Here is a 27009-nt window from a genome sequence, read left to right as displayed (position 1 = left end):
TTTTTTTTTTTTTTTTTTTTTGGTTTTTTGAGACAGGGTTTTTCTGTGTAGCCTTGGCTGTCCTGGACTCGCTTTGCAGAGCAGGCTGGCCTCAAACTCACAGCGATCCTCCTGCCTCTGCCTCCTGGGATTAAAGTGCTGGGATTAAAGGCGTGCACCACCACGCCTGGCTTTCATTTTTTACGTTACTGGCTAGTGAGGAAGGAGCAAGGGCATAAACAACCCAAGAAGGTACGACATCTTTCCTCCCAGAGGTGGCTACTTTAACCATTTGGAATTTGTTTTTAGCATCCCTCATATCATCTACCATTGGTCAGGGGCAAGTGACTTAAACCATTTTCTTGATATGGGAAACATGCGATGGGGAAGAGACCCAGTACATACAGGATAGTCAGAAAAGTTGTTTTTGGCATCAGCTTTAGTTACCATATATGTGGACGACTTCAGTGTGGCTGATGCTGTGATGTGTTTGTATGGGTGGAGAAGGGTGAGATGGGGTGGGGCTGGCACATCAGACCAGGGGCAAAAGAGGTACAGAGAGGCCTTCAGGAAGCAGCGTGGTTGAGTGGACAGCTGTGAAGTGACTGGTGACTATTTTTGCCTGGAACTAAATACAGAATGTTGTTTCTCTGAAGATGCCAAAGGTGTTCCCAAAAATATAACCAACAACAGAGGGGAAAAAAGATACCCGGACTCCAAAGATCTCACGATGGTGCTGAAAACCTATGACTCCAGCTTCCTGGACTTTGTCAAGAGGTGTTTGGTGTGAGTTTGTTGGGGTGTCTTTGCTGGTGGGTTTCCTAACTTCTAAGTACTGTGCTTTTCTCATGTGTTTGCTGGGGAGAGCCTAAGGCTGGGAGGTAGGTATAAAAAAGTCAGGACAGTGCTTTCATGGTGGAGCTTTGAAGTATTCAAGGGTGTGTGTGTTTGTGTGTGTGTCTTCTTAGTCTCAAGTTGCCTGACAGAGAGATTGTAGGTCCTAATGTCTGGCACTTCATGGACTACAGCCAGCTCTTCAGTGGGCCTGTTTTACTGTCTGCAAAGCTATGCAGTGTATATGAGCTCCAGGGCACTGTGTATACCCCCTGGATTTAGGATCCAGACTTCCACATACTGGACAGTTATGGGTATAATGGGAGCTGTAGATTATGGTGTTTAGAAAGCTTGACTATGGTAGCTGTTTAAGAGGCCTTGCCAGCCTGTGTCTGTTGAGTCTAAGTAGACTGGCCATGGGCTTTTTATTTAGCAAGTCATCATTTCTCTTTAGGCCTGTTTCCTCTTCTTTAAAATGAGGTATTACTAGCGTACCTTCCACCCCACCAGTCCCACACTGTTTAGTGTTTTCAGAACAGTGTGTCTATATAATGTCTCTTTCTTCTGGAGGGATACAGTGTTGTTGGCAAGCACTCTGGACATTCATGCATTCCAGAGCTTGAGCACGAGCCCAGAAGGGGATCCGGTATTGCTAGAAGAAGCCTCTCATCTACGGGGTGGAATCATGCTATTTTCTACCTGAAACCAAAGAGACAGCTCCTGTACCCCATCTTTACCCCCACCCCATATCACTCCAACCTCTGGCTGAGGCTATAGAGTGAATGGTGAATGTTTCTTAAAAAATGAAAGGAACCAGCACTGAGACTGGATTGGAGATAGGGATTACCCAGAACCCCGCCCATCCAGAACCCAGCTCAGGAGCAAAACATATAGATCTATCTATCTATCTATCTATCTATCTATCTATCTATCTAGTGCATAGGATCAACTCAGTTCATACAATGCAGTTATGTAGACAGTGCCTATTCCTCGACCTGAAATCTCTAAGTAGCAAAGCTTTGGAATGACAGGCTAGAGGTTCTGAGCTAATAATGCCCATGGGGTTAGATCGAGCACTTTAAACCCTGCATCTCAGACTTAGAGGCTATGCAGAAACTCCGGAGAGGGGAGCTATAGCTCAACGGCTCATTTGATAAATGCGCACTGTAGTGGATGACTTTGGGGAGTACAGACCATTCCTACTGCCTCCCTCTAGGCGGAAGCTCTGCCTAGCATGATGGACAAGAGATAGAAGGCGGGCAAATGACAGACCCACAGCATACGGCCAGTAAACAGTAGGGACTGCCAAGGTTTGGTGTTTCCAAAAGAGCATGTCTTTCTTGTTCTTTTGGAGAAACAGTGACTTTAGCAATCATTTTTGGATAGTTGAAAGGTGTAGAAGCTAAAAGAAGGGTCAGTTTATCCCATATTAATGCCAACGGGTAGAAATTAGATATGGGTGAAAGTGAATAAGCCGGCCTTGGCTCAATAAAATTGAACATGAAAACCTTTTGAAGATCAGAGGTGTTCAGCTGAGAGAGATGGCAAATTATATAAGCCTAGCTCTTTGGAAGGCTGAAACAGGGAAATTTCAGCCTGGGCTAAATAAGATCCTTTTGCAAAGTAAAATTGGGAAGTATTAGGGTGTTGCTCGCTGGTAAAACAAATGCTTTCTGAGAGTGTGCGAGGCCCTGGCTTTGATCTCCAGCATGGGAAAACAAACAGAAATTTCAAGATTGAAATCTGTGCCAGGGCTAGCTCCTAAGGTTAGTATAGAATGTAGAACAATTTATGTGGAAAATGCATGCTGTTACTATCATAGAAGTTTCCTTGGCTTGCAACTCTTAGGAATCTTTAGTTTTAGTCTGGTTGGTTTGGTTTGGTTTGGTTTGTTACACAGGCTAGCCTCAAATGCAGTACTTATGTGAGGCCTTGAGCTCCTGACTCTTTTGCCTCCACAACCCGAAAGCTGGGGTTAGGTATTGTCATCATGTCACGCGCCCTTATGAGTTGACTATTCTATAATTTTCCCCCTTATATCTGGAGGTCCAGATCCCATAGTTTGAGAACTAAAAGTATGTATCTTGCGGTTTCTATCTTCTTAACTTGCCGAATCCTAAATTTCATTTGCTAGCACTTTTTTTTTTTTTTTTCTGAGACAGGGTTTCTCTGCATAGCCTTGGCTGTCCTGGACTCCCTTTGTAGACCAGGCTGGCCTCGAACTCACAGCGATCCACCTGCCTCTGCCTCCCGAGTGCTGGGATTAAAGGCCTGTGCCACCACAGCTGGCTTGCTAGCACTTTTAAAGTAACATTTCATTCTTTGTTGTGGTCTGGGGACTGATGCTCGGGGCCTCACAGCTGCTAGGCAGGTACTCATCACTGTGATACATCCCAGGCCTAAACAATATTTCTTGTAAGAGAATTTCTAGGGATCCAAGACCTGGTTCATTATGAAACTTTCTTTAAAAACTACCAAGAGTTGTTTGCAGAAACTTTAAAATTATATCATCTCTGTTCTTTGGTACCTTTGAGATACAACACAGTTAAAATGAAAAAGCATCTTGATTAGGTTTAAAAATATACTACAGTGAAAAGGGGGCGTCAGCAGTAACCAACTCGTGTTGGGCTGTTTCGCTGTCCAGATGGGAGCCTTCTCTGCGCATGACCCCTGACCAGGCCCTCAAGCATTCCTGGATTCACGAGCCGCGGAAACTCAAAATGCGGCCCAGGCCACAGATCCTAAGGAAGTCCAGTTTTTGTATTCCCTCCGAGGTGAGCAAGGACAAGGCTGAAGAGCATCACAGCAGCAAAAGCAAGAAAGGTACAGTCTAAGCAGTCAGGGCGGATGACTCAGTCCTCATGTCTGCACGGGCCACGGGTAGCTCAGCTCTGCGGACACCGGCACAGGCTTACCGTCTCCTGGCTTTCTGAGCTTCCTCTTTTATGAGATTTAGGGTTTTCTTTGTTTGTTTTGTTTTGTTTTGAGACAGAGTCTCTCTGTGTAGCCTTGGCTGTCCTGGACTCGCTTTGTAGACCAGGCTGGCCTCGAACTCACAAAGATCCGCCTGCCTCTGCCTCCTGAGTGCTGGGATTGAAGTTTAGCCAGATTCCTCCTTTTGGCCTCTTGTCATTAGGATTTTCCATTTTTCTATATTCAATTCCCATCTCCTTCTTTTCTTTCCTTACACTTACTCCTTGTTTGTTTTTTTGTTGTTGTTGTTGTTGTTGTTGTTGTTGTTTTGCTTTTTCGAGACAGGGTCTCTCTGTGTTACCCTTGCCTGTCCTGGACTCACTTTGTAGACTGGGCTGGCCTCTAACTCACAGAGATCCACCTGCTTTTGCCTCTGCCTCCTTGAGTACTGAGATTACAGGTGTGCACCACCATGTCCAGCTTACTCCTTATGTACTACTATTGCCTTTTATGTTTTTAAAAATTATTTTACTTGTGTGTGTGCACATGTGTGCCAGTGCCCACAGAGGCCAGAAGAGGGTGGCAGATTCCCTGGAGCTGGAGGTATGGCAGTTGTAACCCTGCATGTGGGTGCTGGGAATTGAGCTCTGGTCCTCTGGCAGAGCAGCAAGTGCTCTTAACTCCAGAGCCATCTCTCCAGCCTCCTTTACATTATTGTAATGACATATAATGGCAGGAGGCAAATATTTTTAAAAAGATTTATTTATTATGTATACAGGTCTCTGGCTGCACGTACACCTGCAGGCCAGCAGAGGGCATCAAGTCACATTGTAGATAGTTGAACTCAGGACCTCTGGAGGAGCAGCCAGTGCTCTTAACCTCTGAGCCATCTCTCCAGCCCGGGCAAATATTCTTTACAGTGTAGATTAGTAGTGCAGGTCACTGGACTTGAGATAAGCAGGATTACATTCTGCTTCCTCAGAACCAAGTGTGGCTCTTAGGCAGTTCACCTGTGTATCAGCCTGTACATGTATGACAAGGGGAATATTGCTTACTCCGTGTGCTTAGGAAAGGATCAAATGGATTAGTGCTTAGAATCATGCTGGTTATGGAATGTTCAATTTCCCCAAGACAATGGAGAGCCTAATGGCAGAGTGAGACGACACACAGCAGCTACCATTTGAAGTCATACTCTTTGTCCCTTCCTTCCTTTAGCAGATGAGACCACCAAAGAAACCACAGACAAATTAAAAGATGATGCTGAGACCCACCTTCAGAATTCCGGCAAACAGCAGAATTCTCTCCAGCAGGCAGGAGACACAGTTCAGCTGCCCCATCTAGCAGAAGCTTCTGGAAAGGCAGAGACTGTTGCTGGGTCAGAGGTATCCACAGAACCTGGAGGCACCTCTTCCCCCAAGGGCACAAACGTCTTACCACCCATCATGTGACCCTTGTGGAGGGTGTGTCCTGCTCCCTTCCACCACCGATTTGGATAAGAGAAGGCGCTTCGATTGTACAATACGTCACATTGCTTTTTTAATGCGTAAAGGTTTGTAAGAAAAATACTCTATTCACATGGTGCATTGGCATGATTCCTCCAGAGAAGGTGGGGGGGGGGGCGGCTTCTAACTGAACTCACTGTTTTAGAGAGTGTATGTGTGCGTAGCAAGCAGCGCTGAATGCTACAGCCTCACTAATGGAACTCTAAATAAAATGAGATCTCTTCTTGTCTGTGACTGTTAACCTATGTCAATCAGGATTCTGTTGTTTATGTGTGTGTGTGTGTGTGTGTGTGTGTGTGTGCGTGTGTGTGTGTGCAAGTGCACGCATGGGTAGATGCACTTGGTGGCTAGAAGATAACCTCAGGTGCCATTCTTATTGTCCACCTGGTTTTCTGGGACAGTCTCTCACTAGCCTGAAACTTTCCAAGTAGGTTGGATCGGCTGGCCACTGAGCAGGAATCTGTCTCCACCCCCTCAGTGCTGGGATTACAAGTGTGCACCACCATGCCAGGCTTAAAAAACAAAAGTTATTTTTGTCACTGTGTGTGTAAGTGATATGAGCAGGTGCTTAAGGAGTCCAGTAGAGGGCATCAGATTCCCTGGAGCTGGAGTTACAGGTGCTTGTGAGTAGCCTGATGTGGGTGCTGGGAACTGCACTCTGGTCCTCTTGAAGAACAAGCTGGTACTCTTCATGACCGAGCCATCTCTGTGGCCCCATGTGTGTCTTTTCCATTGGTCCTGGGTATTGAACTCAGGTCCTCATGTTTGTGCCTCATGTGGCAAACATTTTACCAGCCGAGCTATGTCTTTTGCCCAACATTCTTCTTTGAAAATGATGGCTGATGTCATCCCAGGTATTGGTACAGCTGGGGGACAGACCAGATCCCCCATTCCTCTATTAGCTTTTCCTCTTGCTTCCCTCCACTTCGCGGGTTCTGTCCGATGACAGGCTCAGCCTGGAAGTTAAGGGATACTCACATCATCTTGAAAAAAAGCAGTCGTGGGGTGGCGGGGGATACATCTCAGTTGGCAAAGTGCTTGCTACATAAGCAGGAGGCCTTGAGTGTGGTCCCTTCCACCCCAGGGAGAAGCTGGATGCAACAGTGTCTCAATTGACTGGAACTCAGCCAGCTCTGGGAGAGCTTGGCTACTTTTGACCCCTCCTCACAACAAGAAATATTAGCTGCATCTTCTAAAATAAATCAATAAACACATTTTTTTTTTTTTAAATCTTGGGCTAGCAAGATGGCTGGGTGGGTAAAAATGATTGCTGCCAAACTTAATGATATGATTTTCATCCTTGCCAAGGAATAAGAAAATTGATTTCCCACAAGTTGACCAAGGATCAGCATTGCAGGCCTCAGCTTTGAGACTTACTTTCTTTTTCTTTCTTTCTCTTCTTTCCTTTCTTCCCTTCATTTCTCTCTTTTCTTCCTTCCTTCCCTCTTTCTTTATCCCCCTCCCTCCCTCTCTCTCTCCTTCCTTTTGCCACTGGGATATCACTGGCTATATCTGCCACATCCACAACCCCTGAGGCTGCTTCAACTCTACCTTGAACTGCAGATATTTTTGGAGGTGGACAATGGTGCCTCACTACGTGAATGACGAGGCTGCGTCCTTACCTTTAGAACAAAAGTAATCCAAACTCTTGTAGCCCTTTAATTGTAATCTTTTAATGTATGTCCTTGCTTGCATGGACAAGAAAAATCTGCAAAATCCAGTGAGTATCTTTAGATGGTGCATCTGGTATGGGTGGTCTGAAGGGAACTTTAGGGCTCTGTGCAGCAGGGAGGGGAGCTGAGGGAATGGGGACATGGCCCACTGCTGGAACACCGGGTGGACCCTAATCACAGGTTTGCCATCAGCCAGTCCAGCAGCTGCAGCCGCGTGACGTTTCCCACCGCCTCATCCAGCTGTCGCTCCTTCTCATACCTCAGCACCGACTGGAGAACCTCGCCCACGCTGCGGCCTTTCTCCACAGCAGCGGCTGAGAGCTGAAGCAGCTGTGGAGAGCAGAGAGAAAGGTGACGGAGGGGTGGAGCATCCCAAGGCAGGCCAGGCTGGAACCAAGGGATCGCTAGAGCTAGGGCCTTGTGCACACTTAGCATGTAACCCCAGGCCAAGGAGACTAACTACAGCTGCTGTTGAAAAAAGGAAGTTGGTCTCATCACCTACAACATAAACAAGTGTTAATACTCCCCTGTTTGTGGTACTGAACGTGATCTTTCACTGAGCAAATCTTCCCATCTTCCCCTGGAAGATGGTGCTTCAAAGTGAGCATTTGTCAACACTGCTCTTGTGCCCCAATAGTTCTAAGATGGAATGCTCACCCTAATATAAAAGTCTACATGTTTGATGCTTTTTGTTGCCTGCCAAGTAGACAAGATGTAGAGCCACTTTGAAATCAGCCCTCTGGGTGTGGTGAGGGTTTTTCTGGTCTAGGTTAACTGAGGGGTGAGGATCTACCCTGAACGTGCGTGGCGCTACTCCATGGGCCAGAGTTGCAGACAGCACATAAAGAAAGGTAGCTGACGACAGTGAGCACAAGCATTCATCCCTCTGCCTCATCACTGTGGAGGCCCCGTGACAGCCCACATGCTGCTGCTGCTGCTGCTGCTGTGACTTCCTCATCGTGGAGGACTGCACTCCAGAACTGGAGGCCAAAATAAGCCCTCCCTTCCTACGTCGCTTTGTCAGGCCAGGAGGACAAGTCAGTAGCACACCTCTGTTGTCCTAAGACCAACATGGGTGACAACAGATGGGGACTGTACCCCATAAACCTCAGAACCCTACAACACTAGAGCTGGAGATGCAGCAGGATTGATCCCGTCCTCAGGAGATGTTACCCCGAAACACAACAGAGTGAAACTCACCTCCAGGTCTCAGGTCACAAGCTTAGTCCCCTTCCCAAGCAGACCACAAGGGAAATGGGTGGAATCAGCCACTCAACCACATACACAGAGCACTAACTGCCTCAGGTGAGGTATAAGCTTTTTGTTTGTACATCCTTTTCTTACTCCAGCAAAGTATAGAATGTGTAGTGCGCATGGCCCCAATCCATGAAGTTTTTCAGAAGAAAATTTCCACAGCAGAAATTGAAGCAAGTATTCTTTAAATGAACAAGAGAAAGTTTTGTTGGCTGTGACAATGCTTGCTTGGAACCCCTCAGAGGACTGAGGATGTAGAGGCAGGAGAGTTTATTTAAGTTTGAGGCAGTCTGTTCTATAAAGTGAGTTCTCAGTTTAGTCAAGGCAACACACTTTCAAAAATCAAAGAACAAAACAGGCCAGCCTGATGGCACAGGCCTGTCATCTCAGGACTTTTGCAAGTTCAAAACCAGCCTGGGCTATGGAGGGAGAGAGAAGCCAGCCTGGGTAACTCAAGTGTAGTGCTGTTGGGCATGGGATGGGTAATTGGCCCTGTGTTTGATTTCCAGTTCAGATGCAAGGCAAAGTTTTGCAAAGAAATAAAAGGTATAAAGGAAAACCAAGAGGAAATTTTAGGGCTAAAAATTATATTAAACCCAAGAAGGCATCAGATGGAAGAAACTGTAGAAGGTAGTGGAGCAAAATAATTATCCAAGACATGTGATAAGCAGAAGTCAAGGCCTATGAGCATGACTCAAAAGTTTAACATTCCCACCCTTAGGACCCCAGAAGAAAGGAGGAGAGGAGAGGAGGGGGAGGTGTGAAAGAGTGTCTGAAGGAATATGGCCAACGACTTCCTCAGCTTAACCCAAGTCAGAAGCTCAGTATCCTCAGAAAAGAACACACACACACACACACACACACACACACACACACACACACACACACACACACACCCCAAGACCTATTACAGAGTTTTCAAAACTAGCTTTGTTTTTACAAGACAGTGTTTTATCTGTAGCCCAGACTAGCTTCGAACTTGTGGCAGTTCTCCCAAGAACTGGGATCATGGGCACAACCTCCCCCCCTCGGCCTTTAAAAAGCAAGTTTGGGACGTGTAGACATGCTGCTCTTCCAGAGGACCTGCATTCAGTTCCCAGCACCACGCCAGGCAGCTCACAATTGCCTGTAATTCTAGTTCCAGGGTATCTGATGACCTATTCTAGCTTCCACAGGCATGCACACATATATATGCACACACATATATGCACATACATTTATGATACATTTTTTTAAATCACTTTTTAAAAGGCATTTGAAAATACATTTTTGAAATGGTGATTGGACTGGGGGCCTGGCACTAGGCGAACACCACCAGTGCTGATGAGCAACATTCCCAGACCAGAGAGCAGCCTGAAGGCAGCCAGAGGGACCCACAGTTCAGATGACATTGCATTGTTTTTTAATCTAAATTGTTTTAAATCAGAGACTAGAGAGGTCAGAGGGAGGGTCATAGATGGGAAATCCTGACAGGCATTGGCGTTGGTGAGACAGCTCAAAGGCTAAAGCATTTACACTGTAAGCAAGAGGACCAGAGCTTGGGTCCCCCTCATAAATGCTCCATGGCTGTGATGGCCTGCCTGCAAGTCCAGCCTCAGAAGGCTGGGGCAGGGTGCTTGAACCAGCTAGCTCTGATAGTGTCTCAGCAAGCTCTGCGCTTGACTCAGAGACCCTACCTCCAAGAATAAAGTTGAAGAGCAATCAAGAAAGAATTCCAACACTAACATCCACAGACATGTACACACATGTACTGGACCCATACACATGTGCACCCACATGTGTTAACTCATATACATACACATGGGGGGAAAAGAAAGACCATGCTGACAGGAGCGAAAGGCCAAACCAGAATTCTTGGTCCAGCAGAAATGCACCTGAGGCCTGAAGATCAAATAAAAAACACTTCCATACAGTACTTGCTTAGTGTGTCCCACACCCTGGGCTTGATCTCAGGTTATAGAGACTAAGAGAAGCCAACCAGCAAATGTGTTCTCAGAGAGCCACCAGAGGACCTCATTAGCCAAGGGCAACTGAAGCCAGTAAGAGAAGCAGTGGCTGACTGTCCTTTAACTCAAGATGGGAGTTAACACATCTTAAAGAAAACAAGACAATCAAGGCAGCCTCGAAAATCTCACAAATGAGAAATTAAAACGGAACATTGAAAAATGTCCAAATAAGCCAAAAGGAGGCAGAAAAAGAAAAACAAGGGCAACCATGATTAGAACAAGCTTGATTCTAGTGCCATGGTCAGCTGACCTCTTAGTGAAGGGGCTGGAAAATTCATAGGGGTCCGATACCCACGGGTCTTTCAAGAGTAAGTCAGAAACACCCGCATATCCTGTGTGAAGGAATAATTTTAGTTCCCTTTGTGACAGATATGCACTTACTCAAACCAGACCACTTACAAGGGAGCTGGAGCGCAGAGGTAGGGTACCTGCCTAGCATGTGTGGGCCTGTGGATTCAAGCCTCACCACCAAGAAAACAAGCACACACAAAGAGTGAGAGTGTGCAAGCTAACATCAAGACACAAGATGCACACAGACATGTTTGAGCCAACACCAGTACACACAAGAACAGACACACACAAGAGCATGAGCGGAAACATTAACAGACACAAGTGAACAAGGAGTAAAGTCCATGTTACCTTGGGACGGGCCAGTCAGTCATTGTGCTCCCTTCACAAGTTCGCAGTCCTTTGCCGTGAAGCTGCCTGAACTTCCCGGGTGCTAATTAGGTCCTTGGCCTTCTGTCCCGCTAGCAACTGGCTTCCCTATTCTAGCAGTCAAATGTCTCCAGGCTGCAGTTAAGCTGCACAAAGCTGCAGCCAAGAACCACTGGAGAGGGTCAGGGTAGAATACCTTGCCTAGCATGTGAGGCCCTGGGCTCAATTCAAGTATGACAAAGACAAGAAACACTAGTTGGGCAGAAATTATTCATATTGTTTGATATGACACAAAAAGCATACAAGCTTTAGTATCCTGAGGTGGAGGCAGGATCAGAAGTCCAAAGTCATCCTTAGCTACATATGTGATGAAGCTAATATGAAGAGGAGCACACAAGAAAGGAAAAGAAAAATAAGGTAATTTATCAGAAAACAGTATCTGCTCTTGAAAAGATGCTTCACACAAAGTAAACCTTGAGAGTCATGTCTGACAAAGTACTTGTTTCTAGAATGTAGAGCCTTAGGGTGAAGAATGTGCAGCTCAGCTGGCAGAGTGTTTGCCTACCATGCACAAAGCTTGAGTTCAGTCCCTAGCGCCACATAAACTGGGCATAGTGCCACATACCTGTAATCCAAACACTGGACCCTAACACATGCTAGGCAGGAAGATCAGATGTTCAAGGTCATCCTCATCTACAGAGGGAAAGGGCAGCCTGGGCTACATGAGACTGTCTTAAAACCAGGCAACCAAATCTCTTTCAATTCTAAGCAAGAAGAAAACAACTTAGTCAGAATGTGGGCAAGGTATCTGCACAGACATGCAGGCAATTGATAGTACCAAGGCATCTACACAAATGGATGAGGGAGTACGTAGAATCATGTTCAACATCTTTTGTCATTTTAGTTTATGTTTATCAAATCAATCCACAAGGACCTATCTTATGACTCCTATAATATATGAAAGACATGCCGAGGAGAAGGGAGTAGTTTAGAGTCAGCCATTGGTATAAGAATAGGCAGATGGACAATTCAGTGGTACAGAACAGAAAGGTCAGAAAGAATCCCACAGAAGTCAGTGTGGGGGCTGGGGAGACAAGAAATGACAAAACTCTGCTTCCCTACCTTCCACATTACACATAAATGTATGTAAAATAAAAGAATCAAAGTCTTAAATGTTTTAAAATGTCTAAGTACTAAAGTACCCAAAACAAAACCAAGAAAATCATAAAAAGAAAACCTATCTTAGATTAAACATATCTTAAATTCTATATGGTGAAATCAAACAAAAACCCAAAAGACCAACACATAAACTAATGGCACTGGGCATGGTGGGTGCACAAGCCTGTAATCACAGCACACAGGAGGCTGAGGCAGGAGGCTCTCTAGTTTGAGACTAGTCTGGGCTACACAGTGAGTCTAAGCCCAGCTTAAGCTACATAGCAAGACCCTGTCTCAACAAACAAATTGGGAAACAAAACAAAAACAAAATTATAAAACATCTATGTTGTAGAGTATGTACCTTCACATATATGCATCTTAGTTATACATATGTGTGCATGGGTATTCTATCATATGTATGTGTACATATATGTTCTATCATGTGTATGAGTGCATGTATGTATTACATGGATGTGTGTATCTAAATATCACATGCATATGTGCTTCTCTTATATGTATGTGTGCATGTAAATTATAGCATGTATGCATGCAAACCATACTACATGTATATATGCATGTAAATTATATAAATTATGTGTTGCATGTATATTCTGTCATTTATATGTGCATGTAACCAGTTGTGATAAAAAATACATAAGTATACATTAGCTCTACATGTGCATGAATATGTGTTTCTGGAAGAACACACCAGGAATAGATGAGTGTGGCTTTTCTGCAGGGATGGCAAGAGAGAGGTGATTTGATGAGAAGACACCCTTTATTTTCAGTGTCCAACCTTATAAGTTTTGGGTTTTGATCTTGCACCAATACAACTTGTTAAAAACAAATTCTACAGTGTTGAAAACCCCTGGGTTCCTGGGCACGCCAGTCTTAGGTTCAGTGAGCTGCATTAGCATGATGAAACTTGCTTATGTCAGTCTCTTTCAAAAAAAAATTCACTTCAGATAGTTTCTTTGTTGTAAACATCATCAACTGTTCTAACATGGAGCAGGCAAACTGCTAACCATTCCTCCCATTCTCCCTTCAACAAAGTAATAGGATATATTTTTCTTCAGAATTAACAAAGCTGTATAACGGGTCTACAAGTTATTTCCTGTTTAGATGAATGCATTACAGAATTCTAGTTAGAAACCCATGAGCAGAATGTACCGTGCATGATGTGTGTGGTGGTCTGACAGATGGCTACAGAGCAGAAGCCTCTTCACACGATGCACAGGCGGCCTTGCATGCTTTTAGTGTGTTTATTCATCCAAAATCATCTCCCTTCCTCTTGCTAATCACTATGAACCAAAATAATTGTGCTGTACAGACTGAAAACAATGAAGGACACAGGGATGGCTAGTGTCCCCGAGGAACAGATTAGCATCTGAGCAAGAAGATGACAGATGACTGACTGACTGCATCTGCCTGGCTATTAGCCAGACCTTGTAACCTGGTTACAGCACATATCAGCGTGGTATATTGCTAGAGATGAAGACTGTCCAGGTAGGCCAGAAAGGAGACTCCCACATGCCACCAGTGAGGATGTGCATTGACACCCATTGACTACCCACTGTAGCCTTGCTAAGACTGGAAGTTCAGACTGAAGTCAAGCTCAAACAGTTCCTTGCTTAGGACTGGTGCCATCTAATGTGCATGCTATACAATCCTGTGTCTTCTTAGTCATTAGATAAACCCAGTTTCAGGGGTTATTAGTCCAATTTATTAAAAGAGAAAGCCTTTTCACTCCATGTGTTCTGGTTTCTAAGAGGATATTTTTTGTTTGATATTGGATATTGAACCCCTCAACCTCCCCTCTGCCTCCCCTAGGCCGCAACAATAACAACAACAACAACAACAACATCCAAGATGATCAGAACATCTACCCCTTGTCTCTACAGGTTGCCACCAAAGGCTTAGAATCTCTGGTTTGTGAGCCACTTGCTTGGGTATAAAAATGCCACATGGTCCCTCCCGTGCCACTGATTCTCCACTCTAGAGAATCTAGTGCTTGTGGTTCTCCTAGGACCATCACTGGAAGTTTGCCTTCAACTTTTGTGGACTCCTCGCAACACCATAGCCTCAAGAGTTTAGGATAAGCTTGATCCTGAGATCTGAAGAAAACAAGCCTAATATGTTACTGTAATGTTGCTTGGCCTCTATCGATATAGGTTGGAACACAGGGCCCAGAGCATGTACCTTCTCCTACCCCACGGGCTTCTACTCCACACCTACATTTCCCCCACATCACCAGACAGAAGGAAGCCAGCCCTACAAAGCATAGTAAGAGGGAAGAGTTCTTTTAGCATCTTCTGTCATACATACACCTCTCCCCTTAAAGCAAGAGCCTGGCCCCATGGGGATAGATAATCCACATCTACATCCTGTTTTTAATCATGGACCTCCAACAATGCTAGGAGCAGCTTTGGAAGGACCCTCACAGATTTTGCAGTAACTTTCAGACTTTAAGTTAAATCCTGAATTTTGACTTCCTGTTGTGCCCCTGGGAAAAAAAAAACAAAGGCTCTGGGGAAAAGCTAAAAATCAGGCAGACTTCCTTTAGAGTTAACATGCTAATGCCCAACAGCCCAGCATGCAGGTTGTTCTACATCAAGAACTTGGCTGACTATAACAAGCTGGCAGAGAGCCAAAGGTATAGAATAATGATTTTTAAAAGCCCTATTACATGTATAAAAATGCATTTAAAAACTATTGATCATGACAGTATATCAGAGAGGCCACTAAGGAAATGAGAACACCCTGCCTTACTTCTCAATAGGCTAATGGAAGCTCTCAGGAAGTCCATAAAATAATCTCTCGTTTCCTAAAAGGCAAAGCATTTTGGCCAACATTTCATTAGCCTGACAGCTACTGGGATTTCTAGAAAGCTTTAGAAACTGCAGAATGGACCTCAGACCCTTTCACAGCGGTAACAGCATCAAATATCCTACATATCAGATATTTACATTACAGCTCACATAACGGCAAAATTACAATTATGAAGTAGCAGTGGAAGAACTTGGTCATTGGGGGTCACCATAAAGGGCTGCAGCCTTAGAAAGGTTGAGAAGCAGCGCCTTAGGGAATGGCTGTATTTCTGCTGAATATATATCCCCAGATTTAGATTGATGATGAAGCCTTCTATAAGTTTATCAAGGCCCAGGCTCTTAGCACCTTAACAGAGACAGCCAACTGGAACAATCCTTTAATCGGATATAAAGTGGGCTCTCACAGAAGCCCCCGAGTGCTGGACATGCCCTGTTTTCTAAATGTTCTTGTTATCTGCGGCAAACAACAAGCTTTGCTGTTGCAGTGTTTCTCAGTGCCTAGGGACAGAATGGGAGGGCTGTAGCCTTTCAAAGAAATCAGCTGTAGCATCAGGGTGCCCCTGTCTCACAGCTGAGACAGCCGCAGGCTTCTGGTGCAGAAGTTTCTAAAATATTTGGGGGCAACCATAGAAGCCTTAAGTATCATCAGGTAAAGGCCATACTAATTATAGGTAATGTGTCGTTAATTGGAAGTAGACAAATGAAACACCAGATAATCCTCTTAGACAGTCCAGAGGGAATGGTTAAAACATGTGGTATCTAAATCCTGCCTCACATCAGTGGAAATGTTCTCTGATCAGGAATACTGTATACTGAGACTTCTCCACCAGTGACCACGCCCTGGATCATGCTGAAGAGGTTCAGTATGCTGAAGGGAGCAGTTATGTCCTAAATGGAGAACGTCAGACTCCGCCAGAGAGCAGTAACCTAACCTTCCTCATTACTCCCTTCTGCCTTGGCCCCAAAGGCCAAACTAATAGCTCTAATAAGGGAACTCACTTTAGAAAAAGATTAATATCTCCAACGATTTGAAGAATGCCTTTGTGGTCTATGTGCCCATGCAGACATCTGGAAAGAACAAAGACTACTGATGTCCAACAACTTACCCGTAATATATAATAGGTCTATGAGAAGCTCTCCAACTCTAAATGCCTCCTTGTACAATTTCACTGCAGCACGTGTGTGCATGTGTGTGTGTGTGCATGCGTGTGTGAGTGTGTACACCGGGAACTGAAAAGTGATAAGGATTCAGGTATAAATCCTGTAACCTAACTTTCCCTGTGTGCTGGAGCAAAAAGATGTCTATCTAAATATACTCACAGTGAACATTTTGCATCTGCCTTATTAGTCAATGGTACTAAGAATAAGCCTTTTGCACTACTCTATGAGAGTAAAGGCTTTTTGCTACCATCCAGTCACACAACAGGCTTCCATGCCATTTTCTGCAATTCAGTCTTCTCATCCTTGTCTCCAGTATGTGGCCTGCCAAGATCCCCATAGTAACCACTCCTCTCTGCCAGTATGCATGGAGGATAATTTCCTTGGTAACCATCGCTCTTCTGTTGGCCCTCAGGGAACACATGATCAAAACTTCAACGTATCTACATCTTATAAATCTATTTGGATCCAAGCGTCAACTACTGCTGTAAGATTATAGGACAGTGAACAATTCTTATGCAGAACAAGAGGATTTCTATCCTGCTCCACGATGCTGAGGTTGATTGACTGTTGCAGCTACCTTCCCAGACCTAACAGCATACCCCTCATAGGGCCCAACAACTTGAAGTCTTATCTCCAGACCCTTTATCATATCCTCCTTATGAAAATGGTAGAGCAATGGTCCCGGGCTTAGCGAATATTCTTGAGTTTGGTGATCCAGTATTAGACGCATTAGGAGTGAGTGGGGTACACCAAGAGGTTTATTCCTAGTTTCAGGAGTTTTAAACTTAGAAAAGTCAATCCAAAGGCTCAACAAACATGGCAGGTCACTGCAGTTGCTACTGAGGACAATGAGAAAGCCTTGACTCTAATGTATGGTCACACAAGGGAATCGCAGGCTTAGAGAAATGATCTCTTTACTTGATAGCATTCAAGTGTCTGTTTCGCTGAGGAAGCATGAGAACCTGGGAGTTCCAGTTGTTGCTCTCCAGATGCAAATCCACCCCCACCATGGTACTATTTGTTGAATCCACCAAATCTCCAGTGCCGCTTAGACAACAAGCTGAGAGAGACTGGAGACAGGTTCAGTCTGCCCAGCCGGCAGGCTTGTGAGATGGCTCGGTGGTAGAGGTGTCTGGCTGCAAATCAATGATCTGAGTTTGACCCTCAGAACCCACATAATGTAAAGCCGACTCCCACCGACTGTCTTCTGGCCTCCGCCACATCCTTCACATAGGCCTATAACCGCACTCATGAAACCCATGTGTGCGCGCATGCACACACACACACACACACACACACACACACACACACACACACACACACACAAAGAAAAAAAATGAAAAATCAGCCTAAAGTGCAGACTTTGTCGAATTTCTACACCAAGTCTCCTGGAGCGTTTGTGTTCCTGGCACCACTAAATGCAGAAAATGAAAAAACACCATTTCTCCTTCTTGCCTCTTTTGGTGTGTTCCTGATTGTTCATGATCTAATCTCGGTTTGCCCTTACCTCTGCAGTGAGGCACAATCTTCAGATTCTTTCTGCCAGCTTCTCCCCCTTCCAGTAGCTGTACTCCCATTCCGAACAACCCACAGACTGTCGCACCTGAGCTCACCCACAGGAAAACTTTCTGGTCTTCCTTTCTTACCTTCTCCTGAATCCCTTCGTCATCACCGGCAAAGTACAATATAGGGACGTTGAGCTCGGAGGCAGCCACCCACTGCAGGACAGCTTGCAGCTGCTTGTTCTGTACAGTGTCAGCCAGGTTGTGGTTGCTGACGATCACCTTGGGGATCTCACAGCCCTCGGGCGGCTGTCCTGACAAACCTCTCAGCTCATTGTGGATGGCTTGATAGGCGGTCTGCAGGAGGGCTTCGGCCGCCCCCGTGCCCTTGAACGGCAAGCACTCATATAAGTTATCTGGGAAAGCAGAACTTGGCCGGCTGGCATCCCCACACTTTTCATCACCCAGCTCTGCCAAGGGAGAGTCACAGGACTTGGCGATGATGAGGCATAACTTCATCACGGAATCCATCAGGTGCTCTACCATCTGCCCATTCATACAGCCATCCAGCTGGTTGGCGACCATCTTGGTTAGGCCAGAGAAGGCACCACTGCTGGGGGGGGTGGCCTCCTCCTCTTCCTCCTCACAGAATGTCTGGACAGGAGGGGTCACAGGCCTTTCACATGGATTGATCTCTTCTTCCTTGACATTCTGTTCGTGCCCCTTGGACTCACAGTTACGGCTACTACTCTTGAATATGGTCTCGCTGAGTAAGTTCCGGATGAAATTGAAGATGACGCTCATCAGGTCCTTCTTCTCTGTTTGTTCTTGGTCGCATATCTTATGGGGAGACTTAAGTCTGGATTCATCGTGAACGACGGGAGGCTTGGAGGCAGGGAAGTTGGTGCTGGCAGCAGCCTCCAGGAAGCTCTGCGCATCCATTCTTCCTCCCTGGGCCAGGTGGTACTGAATCAACAGCAGGGCAGATACAATCAGGTCTTTGGCCCAGGAGTCTGATTCACACATAAAGTTTTGGAATTCTGGCTGCTGTGGAGGAGGGCTTGAGTCACAGGGATCCGGAGACTCGAAGGAAACCTCTGGTGGAATGTTCCCTGGTTTTGCGGTGTGGTCTAAGCCAGGAGATTTGCAGTCCTTCTGGTGGGTTTTGTGCCACATGCTCAGTCCCTCCTTAATAATATGCTCGCCCAGAGTCTCAGCACATGTCTTCTCCTTCTCTTGTTTGCATGCAGAGAACAAATTTTCTCTCATTTTTGATTCTGATTTCATTGCAAAGTTCATGTTCGGGTGCCGAGGGTCAGCACCCCGTGACTTCATGGAGATAAGGGAGTAAGTCTCAGACTTGTCCCTGGCCTTCCTGATGTTCTCTGGGAATTTCTTGGAAAACATCACGTTATACAGCTTACCCAGCATGGCGTCCATGATGTCTGTGGCCTTTTGGCTTCCGTGAGAGAATAAACTTCGTTTCACGGCCGAAACGAAGTCTGTGTCAGTCATGAGGCTCCCTGTGACATTGTGGAGGTTCTTCATGAAGGAGTCGATGAGGTCGGAGACCACCTCCTTTGCGTGCTTCATCAGCACCTTCTTCAGCAGAATGGTGGCGATGGTTGTGTCTTTGACCTGGATCCTCAAGGTCTTCATGATGGAGACCATCATGTCCGACACTACGCTGTTGGCATAGGTCATGATCCCTTGACTGACAGAGTTTGTATAGTCATCAGGCCTGTCCTGGCCTCTGAATAGCTTTCTCTCTGCAGGCAAGCCTCTCCCGCCCTCCTTGGCATCCCCTGCATTCCGAGATTCAAATACTTCCTTATAGAAGAAAGACTTCTTAGAACTAGGCTTGTCATCTGGGCACCTGCCGTCCTTGGTGCTCTCCTTGATCTTCAAAGTGCTTTTGTACCGTAGACCCGAGTTCTGCGCTGACCCCAAGGCTCGGTCTCCAGAGCCCGGAGCTTTGTCACCAGTGATGTTCTTGGAACACGCAGAGACTGTATCATTCACCAGCTCGGAGGCTACTGTACTCAAGCTTTTGTGGGGTGTGGGCTCGTCCCCCATATACAGTGACTGATGGACACATTTGTTTTCTGCGCCATGGATCTTCTCGTTGATCTCCTTTCGGGCCATGGCTATCACCAGGTTTGTGAGGCGGTTGGCGTAGAAGGAAACTTCATCTATGGAACCCCCACTAACTTGGGCGATGGGGCCCTGGCAAGGGTTCTCCTTATGAGTCACCTCAAAATGCAGTCTCCCTGGACTGCCCTTGTTGGTGGTATTATAATAGTCGACACAAAAGCCTTTGCGTTGGTCTCCTGAGAGAGCCACTTCCTCCCCAAATGATGACTCTCCCGGCTTGAACCTTGAGTCCTGAAAACCTGCAGTACTTTTCTCCAGGTCTCTGCGGAGCCAGCTGAGCACTCGGACAGGATCCGTTGATGCATCCTGAAAAGCAGACATGGTTTCACCTAGTTGTAGCACAGCAGATATACGGGGCGTTCAGGAGAAACACAAAAGCCAGCCTCTCAAGCTGGCCAGCATCACAGTAAAGGGAACTCACATTTATTGAGTACTCATTATATATCAGAGACAGGATTTTAAGGCTATTATCCCATTTAGTTATTTTCATTTTTAAAAAACCTTAAGTATTAGCTCTCTTGCCTTCTTCATTTTACAAGGGGGAAGATCAAAGAACTGAAAAATTAAGTTAGCCATTTGAAATTGTGACATTGGTTAGCAATGAGGCTGGAATTCCAGCATTACCAAAGCTGACAGTAATGGCCATCTCCACCCAAGCTCAAGCTCTCAGCTACACTGTTCCTTGCTGCTTCCTCTGCTCTGACACTGACATCCTGATGATCAGGCGGGTGTTCATCTCTGTAATGAGCTGCTATTTCCGCTCATCACTGCCTTCTAGAGAGCTATCTGTTGTTGTTTTTTTTTTTTTTAAGGGGGAAAGGTGTTCTTGTTTTCTTTTTTTCCAAGGCAGGGTTTCTCTGTGTAGCCCTGGCTGCCCTCAAACTCACAAAGATCTGATTTGCTTGTCTCTGCCTCCTGAGTGCTGGGGTTAACAGCATGATGCTACCCTCACCCACAATATCAGTTGTTCTTAAATTTTGTCTCTTATTATAAGTATAGTTTCAGGAAAAAAGGGAAAATTGTACCTAATTATTTAACACATCAAAATCTTGGCATACAAAGTGTCCCCCATGACTAATGAACATTAAGGAATTGGTTTATAATTGGGGGTTAATAACTGTAGGCAATTAGTTCTGTGCAGACTCTCTGATGGCCATGAGGTGTGCATGTGCGTGTGCGTACACACACACACACACACACACACACACACACACACACACACGTGCATAAGGGTGCCTGCAGAAGCCTGAAGAGGTGTCAGATCTAACTGTGCTTAGGGCTGCTGCAGATGGTTTCTCAGTCTTCACTTCTTCCTCTCAGAATGGCAAATATACAGGCCTTTTTAAGTGTAATATGAGCTTCCTCATGAGAACTCCCAGCCAAGCTAATGTATGTAAGCAGGCAGCCACATACATTATCACACGATAAGATATGACCAGCCTCCTGCTACAATCAGAAAAATTCTTACTTTGAGGTTGCTATTATTATTTTTTTATGAATTTATTCATATTACATCTCAACTGTTAGCCCATCCCTTGTATCCTCCCATTCCTCCCTCCCTCCCACTTCCCCCCTACTCCCCTCCCCTATGTCTGTGACTGAGGGGGACTTCCTCCCCCATGTATGGTCATAGGGTATCGAGTCTCTTCTTGGTGACCTGTTATCCTTCCTCTGAGTGCCACCAGGCCTCCCCATCAAGGGGACATGGTCAGAAATGGGGCCCCAGAGCTATTATTATTTTTCATCCAAGTGGAATGAAAGAGACTTGTGAAAAAAATCTTGTACCTTACTATGAAACTATAGATTGTCTATAATCTGTGTCCAAATGCAAACCATTCTCTATAGCCTCCCATGCTATCTGATTTTGATTCTTGGGATGCTTTAGTTGTTGTTTTGATTTTTCGAGATAGGGTTTCTGTGTATAGCCCTGGCTGTCCTGACTTACTTTGTAGACCAGGCTGGCCTTGAACTCAGTGATCTGCCTGCCTCTGCCTCCTGAGTGCTGGGACCAAAGATGTGTGCCACCACGTCTAGCTGAGATGCTATTTTACAGCTTTGTAGGCTACAAGTATTGATGGAAATACACAATGATCTATGAGTGCCTCAGAGACTAAGGGCTCTCATGTCTCTTCTGTCAGAGTCTGCTGCCCCCTTCCACCCACCTTCTTACTCAGTAGTACTGGGCTGTGTGGCAGGAGAACGCCAAACCGATCTTTCCCCCTTTCAAAGCCAGTAAAGTTTCAGCCCAAGAAGGCGAGCACCAGAACATTAATGGCTTTAGTTTTCTCTGCCTGGAGAGCTCATGCGTCCGCAGCTCAGTGTAGGTAACTGTCAACTTTGCAGCTCTCTGTTTCTTCTCCATATCTAGTCCATTAAACAGACGTAACTCAGCTTTTTCCCCATCTCCACCTCCCGAGTGTTGGAGTCACAAGGTATGTCACCATGCCCTGCTTGAAATGGCCCATTATTTAAGCACATACAACTATTATTGTTCAGAAAACCCGTGTGGCAAGTGATCCTGAACTGCTTTTGTATTATTAATGTCCAACGGTTACTTGCATAACTTCAAATGCCAGACTGATATCAAATTATACACACATCTTACATTCTATTTAGGGCTTACAGTGTGATTATGTTTTCCCAAGGGCGGTAAAGTCTACCACAGCAGAATGCATTTTTATTTCTGCATCTCCTAGGGTACTTCTTGCTTAGTGAAAGGTGATGGAGTTTTGATTTGTTGGTTTAACCAAATCTGCTGTGCATTTTGTTTCTCTACATGAGAGGGCAGAGGTGGAATAAATATCCAGTGGAAGCAGTCTGAGGGTTTCACCTCAACAATTTGATCTGAGTGTCTGTATGTCTTGTGAAGATTATCAGGATGGGTCACTTAACATTACATGTTAGTATTCTGAGTCAGGATACAGTGGTAAATGTATTGGCTCATGTACTTTTAAATTTTGTGTTACAGTGTGCATGCACACTTGTGTGTGTGCACATGCATGCAAGTGTGTGCACGGATGGAGGGGGACAACCTGCAGGGGTCAGTTCTTTTCCCCTTTTAGCATGTGGGTTGGGACATGGACTCAGGTCATCAGGCTTGGTGGCAAGCATCTATACTCTCTGAGCCATCTCACTGGGCCTGAGATCTTCAAAAAGAGAGAATTCTACCCAATGCATGTGATTGCTTCCGTGCTACAGTCTACTGTCTGTGCAGGTCAGTTTATGGCCATTCACTCCAAACTCATCTTGCTTTGTAATTCTGGGCCTTACTCTTTCAAGCATCTCTCTCTTTGGGCAGTGGCCTTCATTGATAGAGGGCACTGCATGGCTACCAGAGGGAGAAGAGAGCTGTGCCATGGCCCATCTGTGTCCGTATAGCCTTGATTGAGGGCTTTGGTGAGGTTCAGCCTAATAGCTCCTGCCCACATTTACCTCTAGAATCCGCAAATCTTTCCCCTGTATCTTTCAGTAGTGTGATACCTTCCCCTAGGGAACATTTTAAAATGTTAAACCATGGCTGTGGCTTCTATCTTCTTATTGGACACTGATGGATACAAACCCTCATTCGTTAAGCATTTAATAAATGCTCACTTGATGCCCAACACACAGTGGCATCCTTACTGAGAGCGTAAACATCTCGTGAGTTTAATCCATCCTGAATTTCAGGAATTATTTTTAATGTACCCTGGAGACATTTATTTATAGTTTTTGCACTGACTGATTGATTGGGAGCCAGGTTTATTCCACATTTGTGTGGAGGTCAGGAAGCAATTTTCCCTCTGCAGTTCATTCTCCCCTTCCCCCTGGCTTGACGGTGAGCACTGTACCCACAGGGTCATCTCAGCAGCCCAGCGACATGGACTTCTAATCTGGAATTGTTTAAAACTTAAAATTGTCATTATAATCTATACTTTTTATTAATCATGGCATATTTCTCCCACTAAGTATCAGACTCAGGCTCGGCAGTTAGGAGCACAGACTGCTCTTGCAGAGGACTACAGTTCCCCGCAATAACACAGAATCTCACAACCACCTGTAGCTCCAGTTTCCAGGGAATCGCACACCTGCTCTGGTCTCTGGGGTGCCTGCACTTACATGCATAAGTCATGCCCCCAGGAACACATAATTAAAAGCAAAGTATCAAATAGCATAAACTGCAGAGCTTTTTTGGTGAGTAAATTGGGAAACTTTTGTTCTACACGAGCTCATTTTAGCCACCTTCAAAATGAAGGGAAGAATAAGCCGAGGACAGTCCGAGTGTCCCTAATGAGTGCTGCTGGGGAAGGAGACCTTACCATTTTCCAGTCTTGAGGATGGTAGTCTCCAGGTGAATAGACATCAACTTTGCATACGCCATTTTGGCTTTGTAACCAGTCAACTCTATCTGCCATCTGGTAGTATTAAAAAAAAAAAAAAAAAAATGAGAAAAGTGACCAAAATGTTACATGAACAGGAGGAGAAATAACAGGAAAGGAAGAGATGTAGGAAGCAGGAGCCATGCTTTCCAGAGACGTGTCCAATGAGCTTCTTAAGCCCCACTCCAGCTTTCGCCTGCAACATGATTTCCCAAACGTGTTTATCTCTCTGGGGATGAGGCTGACGCCCAGTATGTGCTGTTCATGCTTACTGGATGAGCCTAGTCAGCTGTGTCTTGCTCTGTTCCCTAACGACCCTCCCCAACCTCTGATCCTCAGTAGACACCTAAAACTAAATGTAACCAAATGATTAATTTACTTTTTCCTTGATTTTGTCTACATGAGCTAATTTTTTAAAATGGAAACTCTGTTTTCCATAAATTTCTAGAGCACTAACTAATGCTAGCAGATCTTCCTTAAGATCAGTCTCTCTCCAATAAGCCAAGGGTGCTAGGGGATCTCAGTCTCCACAGTTCAGGAGCCAGAAGACAGTGGCGACTTGGCTACTATGTTCTTTCATGGCCCCGTTCTCTACTTTCAGTAGTGGTGCCACCAGCCACCTGATTCTCTGGGCTAGAAAGCTGAGACTCACTTTGGCTGGCATCCTCTTCATAAGGCACCCTCCCTCACCACCTACTAATTCTTCTAGTTGCTTACTCTTGCACTTTAATTGCTCTCCCTCAGAATCCTTAATCCAAGTTCTCTTTTGGCCTTTGTCTAGTCTAATCCACTCTTCAAAACACTGCATCCTACTTTGTGGTTTTTGCAGATGTGGCCAAGTGGCATGATGACTTAAGTATGCTGCTGCTGCTGCTGCTGCAGCAAGAAGGTTCTGTTTACCCTCACTTCCTTGCCCTATTCTCAACTTCCCCTTCCAGGTGCCACACTCAAAGTCCCCTGGCTCATTACAAACTTTACTGCCATCCACACCTCTCAATGGGTAAGAAAGATGAAATAAGATGCACAATTTCCCCCAACGTTCTGACATCCTCATGAAACAGACATACGTCTCTACACTTGGGTTCCAGCAGAATACTTACTGGTTTACAAATCTATCACATTAAAGCTCAACATCCTGAAATTGTGCTCATAAACTGCAGATTGAAAGGCAGGGAGGTTATTAGGGGCGAACATCTGATTAACTGGAAATACTTGTTTTATGGGACTTTGGCTGAGGTGGGAGCAGGTACCGATTTTTTTTTTTTTTTTTTTTTTTTTTTTTTGTGGCGGTGGTGGTAGCGGTAGTGCTAGTGATGGAGTCCAGGGTTCCTTGCATGCTAGGAAAGTGATGTGTTCCTGAATCACACCTCTATATAAATATTCTTAAGCTTGTGCTGTGGTCAGGAAGCAAAAGAGTTAGGGTATTGCTATTTGGCCAAGAAAGGCAAGATTTAATAACAGCTTGACCTAGAATTTTGGCAGAATAAGATCCATGAAGAGTGTCTTTTCATCTCCAGTTTATATTTTATCCAGGTGAGTTGCTCCTAGTAGAGAACAGCTAAATCAAGAGAATCTGTTGCATGATCCAGGGTAACTAAACACTGCAATTAAAACCAATGCAAATTATGCATAAAGGAAGGAAGGAAATGATGTGGTCACTTACTCTTATTGAGGATGGGTTCTGAGATCCAAGGAAAACTCTGGATGAGCTTTGTTGGTGTCTTCACAATCCCTAAGTCTACCCACCCCCTCCTGCCATGTAATATATAAGGACTCTGCAGAGAAAGACAGAGAAAAAAATGACTAAATTTACACATGGACTCTGCTGTTCTTATTACTGAATGGTAATGTTGATGTATACATACAAGTGAAGGGCACAAGGCACCATGGACACTTCTGTCTCAGATAACAAATTATTCTACGTTTGGCCAATGAGTTCTTAAGTGACCACTGTTACAATGGAAACAACTAGCTAATCTCAAACACACTTCACTAGGAAGGTGGAAGATAAGCAGGTGGGATGGGGGATTAAGTTCCTTGAATTTTTGGATCTCAAAACATTTTGTAACCCCTTTAGTTTAGGGTGTCTCCAGAGAAATGTGTATCTGCATAAAGAGAGTTCAGATGCTATGGCTCCAGTTCAACTATCTTTCTTGGCCCATCTCTTCTAGACTCCACTAGAGGCATTAGTGCACTTTACTCTGTTCTTGGAATATCTACCCAGCATGAACTGCACATATGCTTCTAAGATGTTTCACCAAACCCCATCCTTACTTGAGCCATAGCCACAGTTATCCTAGCCTTGACATATTTCTTAAGTTCCTACTTGATCGTCACTGCTCCATTTTCAAAGTCTCCAACACAGTTCATTTCACCTGCACGTTCTACCTAATGTGTCGCTGTGCACACGCGTTCTCTCTATTGGATGGCTTCAGGAAGACAAAGCAGTTTTGTTTTGTTTTGTTAACTCCTTTTGGTATCCCTCATAATAGCTAGTACCTTTAAGTGGGAGCTTAGTAATTTTCTGTTGAAAGAGTGAATATAAAAGTCCTGCCCATTTGTAATTCCAGGCAGCTCATTTTTCTCTTTCTTAAAATAGGAGAACCTGGAAACAAAAAAGAAATGGCTTGCTCAAGTGAGTTATGATGGTAAGCTATATATTTTGATCTCGTAAAATCCAATATTTTTGCAAGAAATTTATCACAGAAAGTTACTTCATGGTTATATCTTTCTCTTCCAGTAATGCAAAGAAAAAAAAAAAAAAACAAATTGTCAGAATTATTTTCACAGACAATGTTTTCATGAGCTTAGCATATCTGGCAAACTTTTAGCTTACATATATTCTACTGTTTTTAGCCCATTTTGTGTGTGTTTGTCTGCAAAGAGAAAGCTTGTTTTAGTCTGCTAGAACTCCCATGTTGTCTGGAGGATAGCATTTATACATAGGCATGTACATGCTTTCTTGCTTTTTTGTTGTTGACGGAGTCACTCATTATAGTTCATGGTGACCTGAGCTCACAGTATAGGCGAGGA

General features: G+C 44.9%; 2 protein-coding genes across 2 annotated transcripts in view; one reads left to right on the top strand and one right to left on the bottom strand.

The window, feature by feature from the left end:
* Dyrk4 (dual specificity tyrosine phosphorylation regulated kinase 4) overlaps positions 1–5174 on the top strand; it is a 43729-nt gene extending 38555 nt beyond the window's left edge. The window contains exons 13-15 of the mRNA XM_051155412.1: positions 636–765; positions 3458–3636; positions 4945–5174. Coding sequence (XP_051011369.1) covers positions 636–765; positions 3458–3636; positions 4945–5174 — 539 coding nt within the window. The remainder of the gene's footprint in view (positions 1–635; positions 766–3457; positions 3637–4944) is intronic.
* Positions 5175–6759: 1585 nt separating this feature from the next.
* Positions 6760–26720, bottom strand: Akap3 (A-kinase anchoring protein 3). Its single transcript, XM_051155411.1, has 5 exons — positions 26476–26720; positions 25640–25751; positions 23917–24012; positions 17612–19927; positions 6760–7231 (listed from the first exon to the last, which is right to left on the bottom strand). Exons 3-5 carry the CDS (start codon positions 24010–24012, stop codon positions 7076–7078), a joined length of 2568 nt encoding a protein of 855 aa, XP_051011368.1. The 5' UTR covers positions 25640–25751; positions 26476–26720; the 3' UTR covers positions 6760–7075.
* Positions 26721–27009: the final 289 nt, after the last annotated feature.

Source organism: Acomys russatus, chromosome 13 (genome assembly GCF_903995435.1).
Source record: "Acomys russatus chromosome 13, mAcoRus1.1, whole genome shotgun sequence".
NCBI classification, from domain to species: Eukaryota; Metazoa; Chordata; class Mammalia; order Rodentia; family Muridae; genus Acomys; species Acomys russatus.
This window is presented reverse-complemented; position numbering and strand designations above follow the sequence as displayed.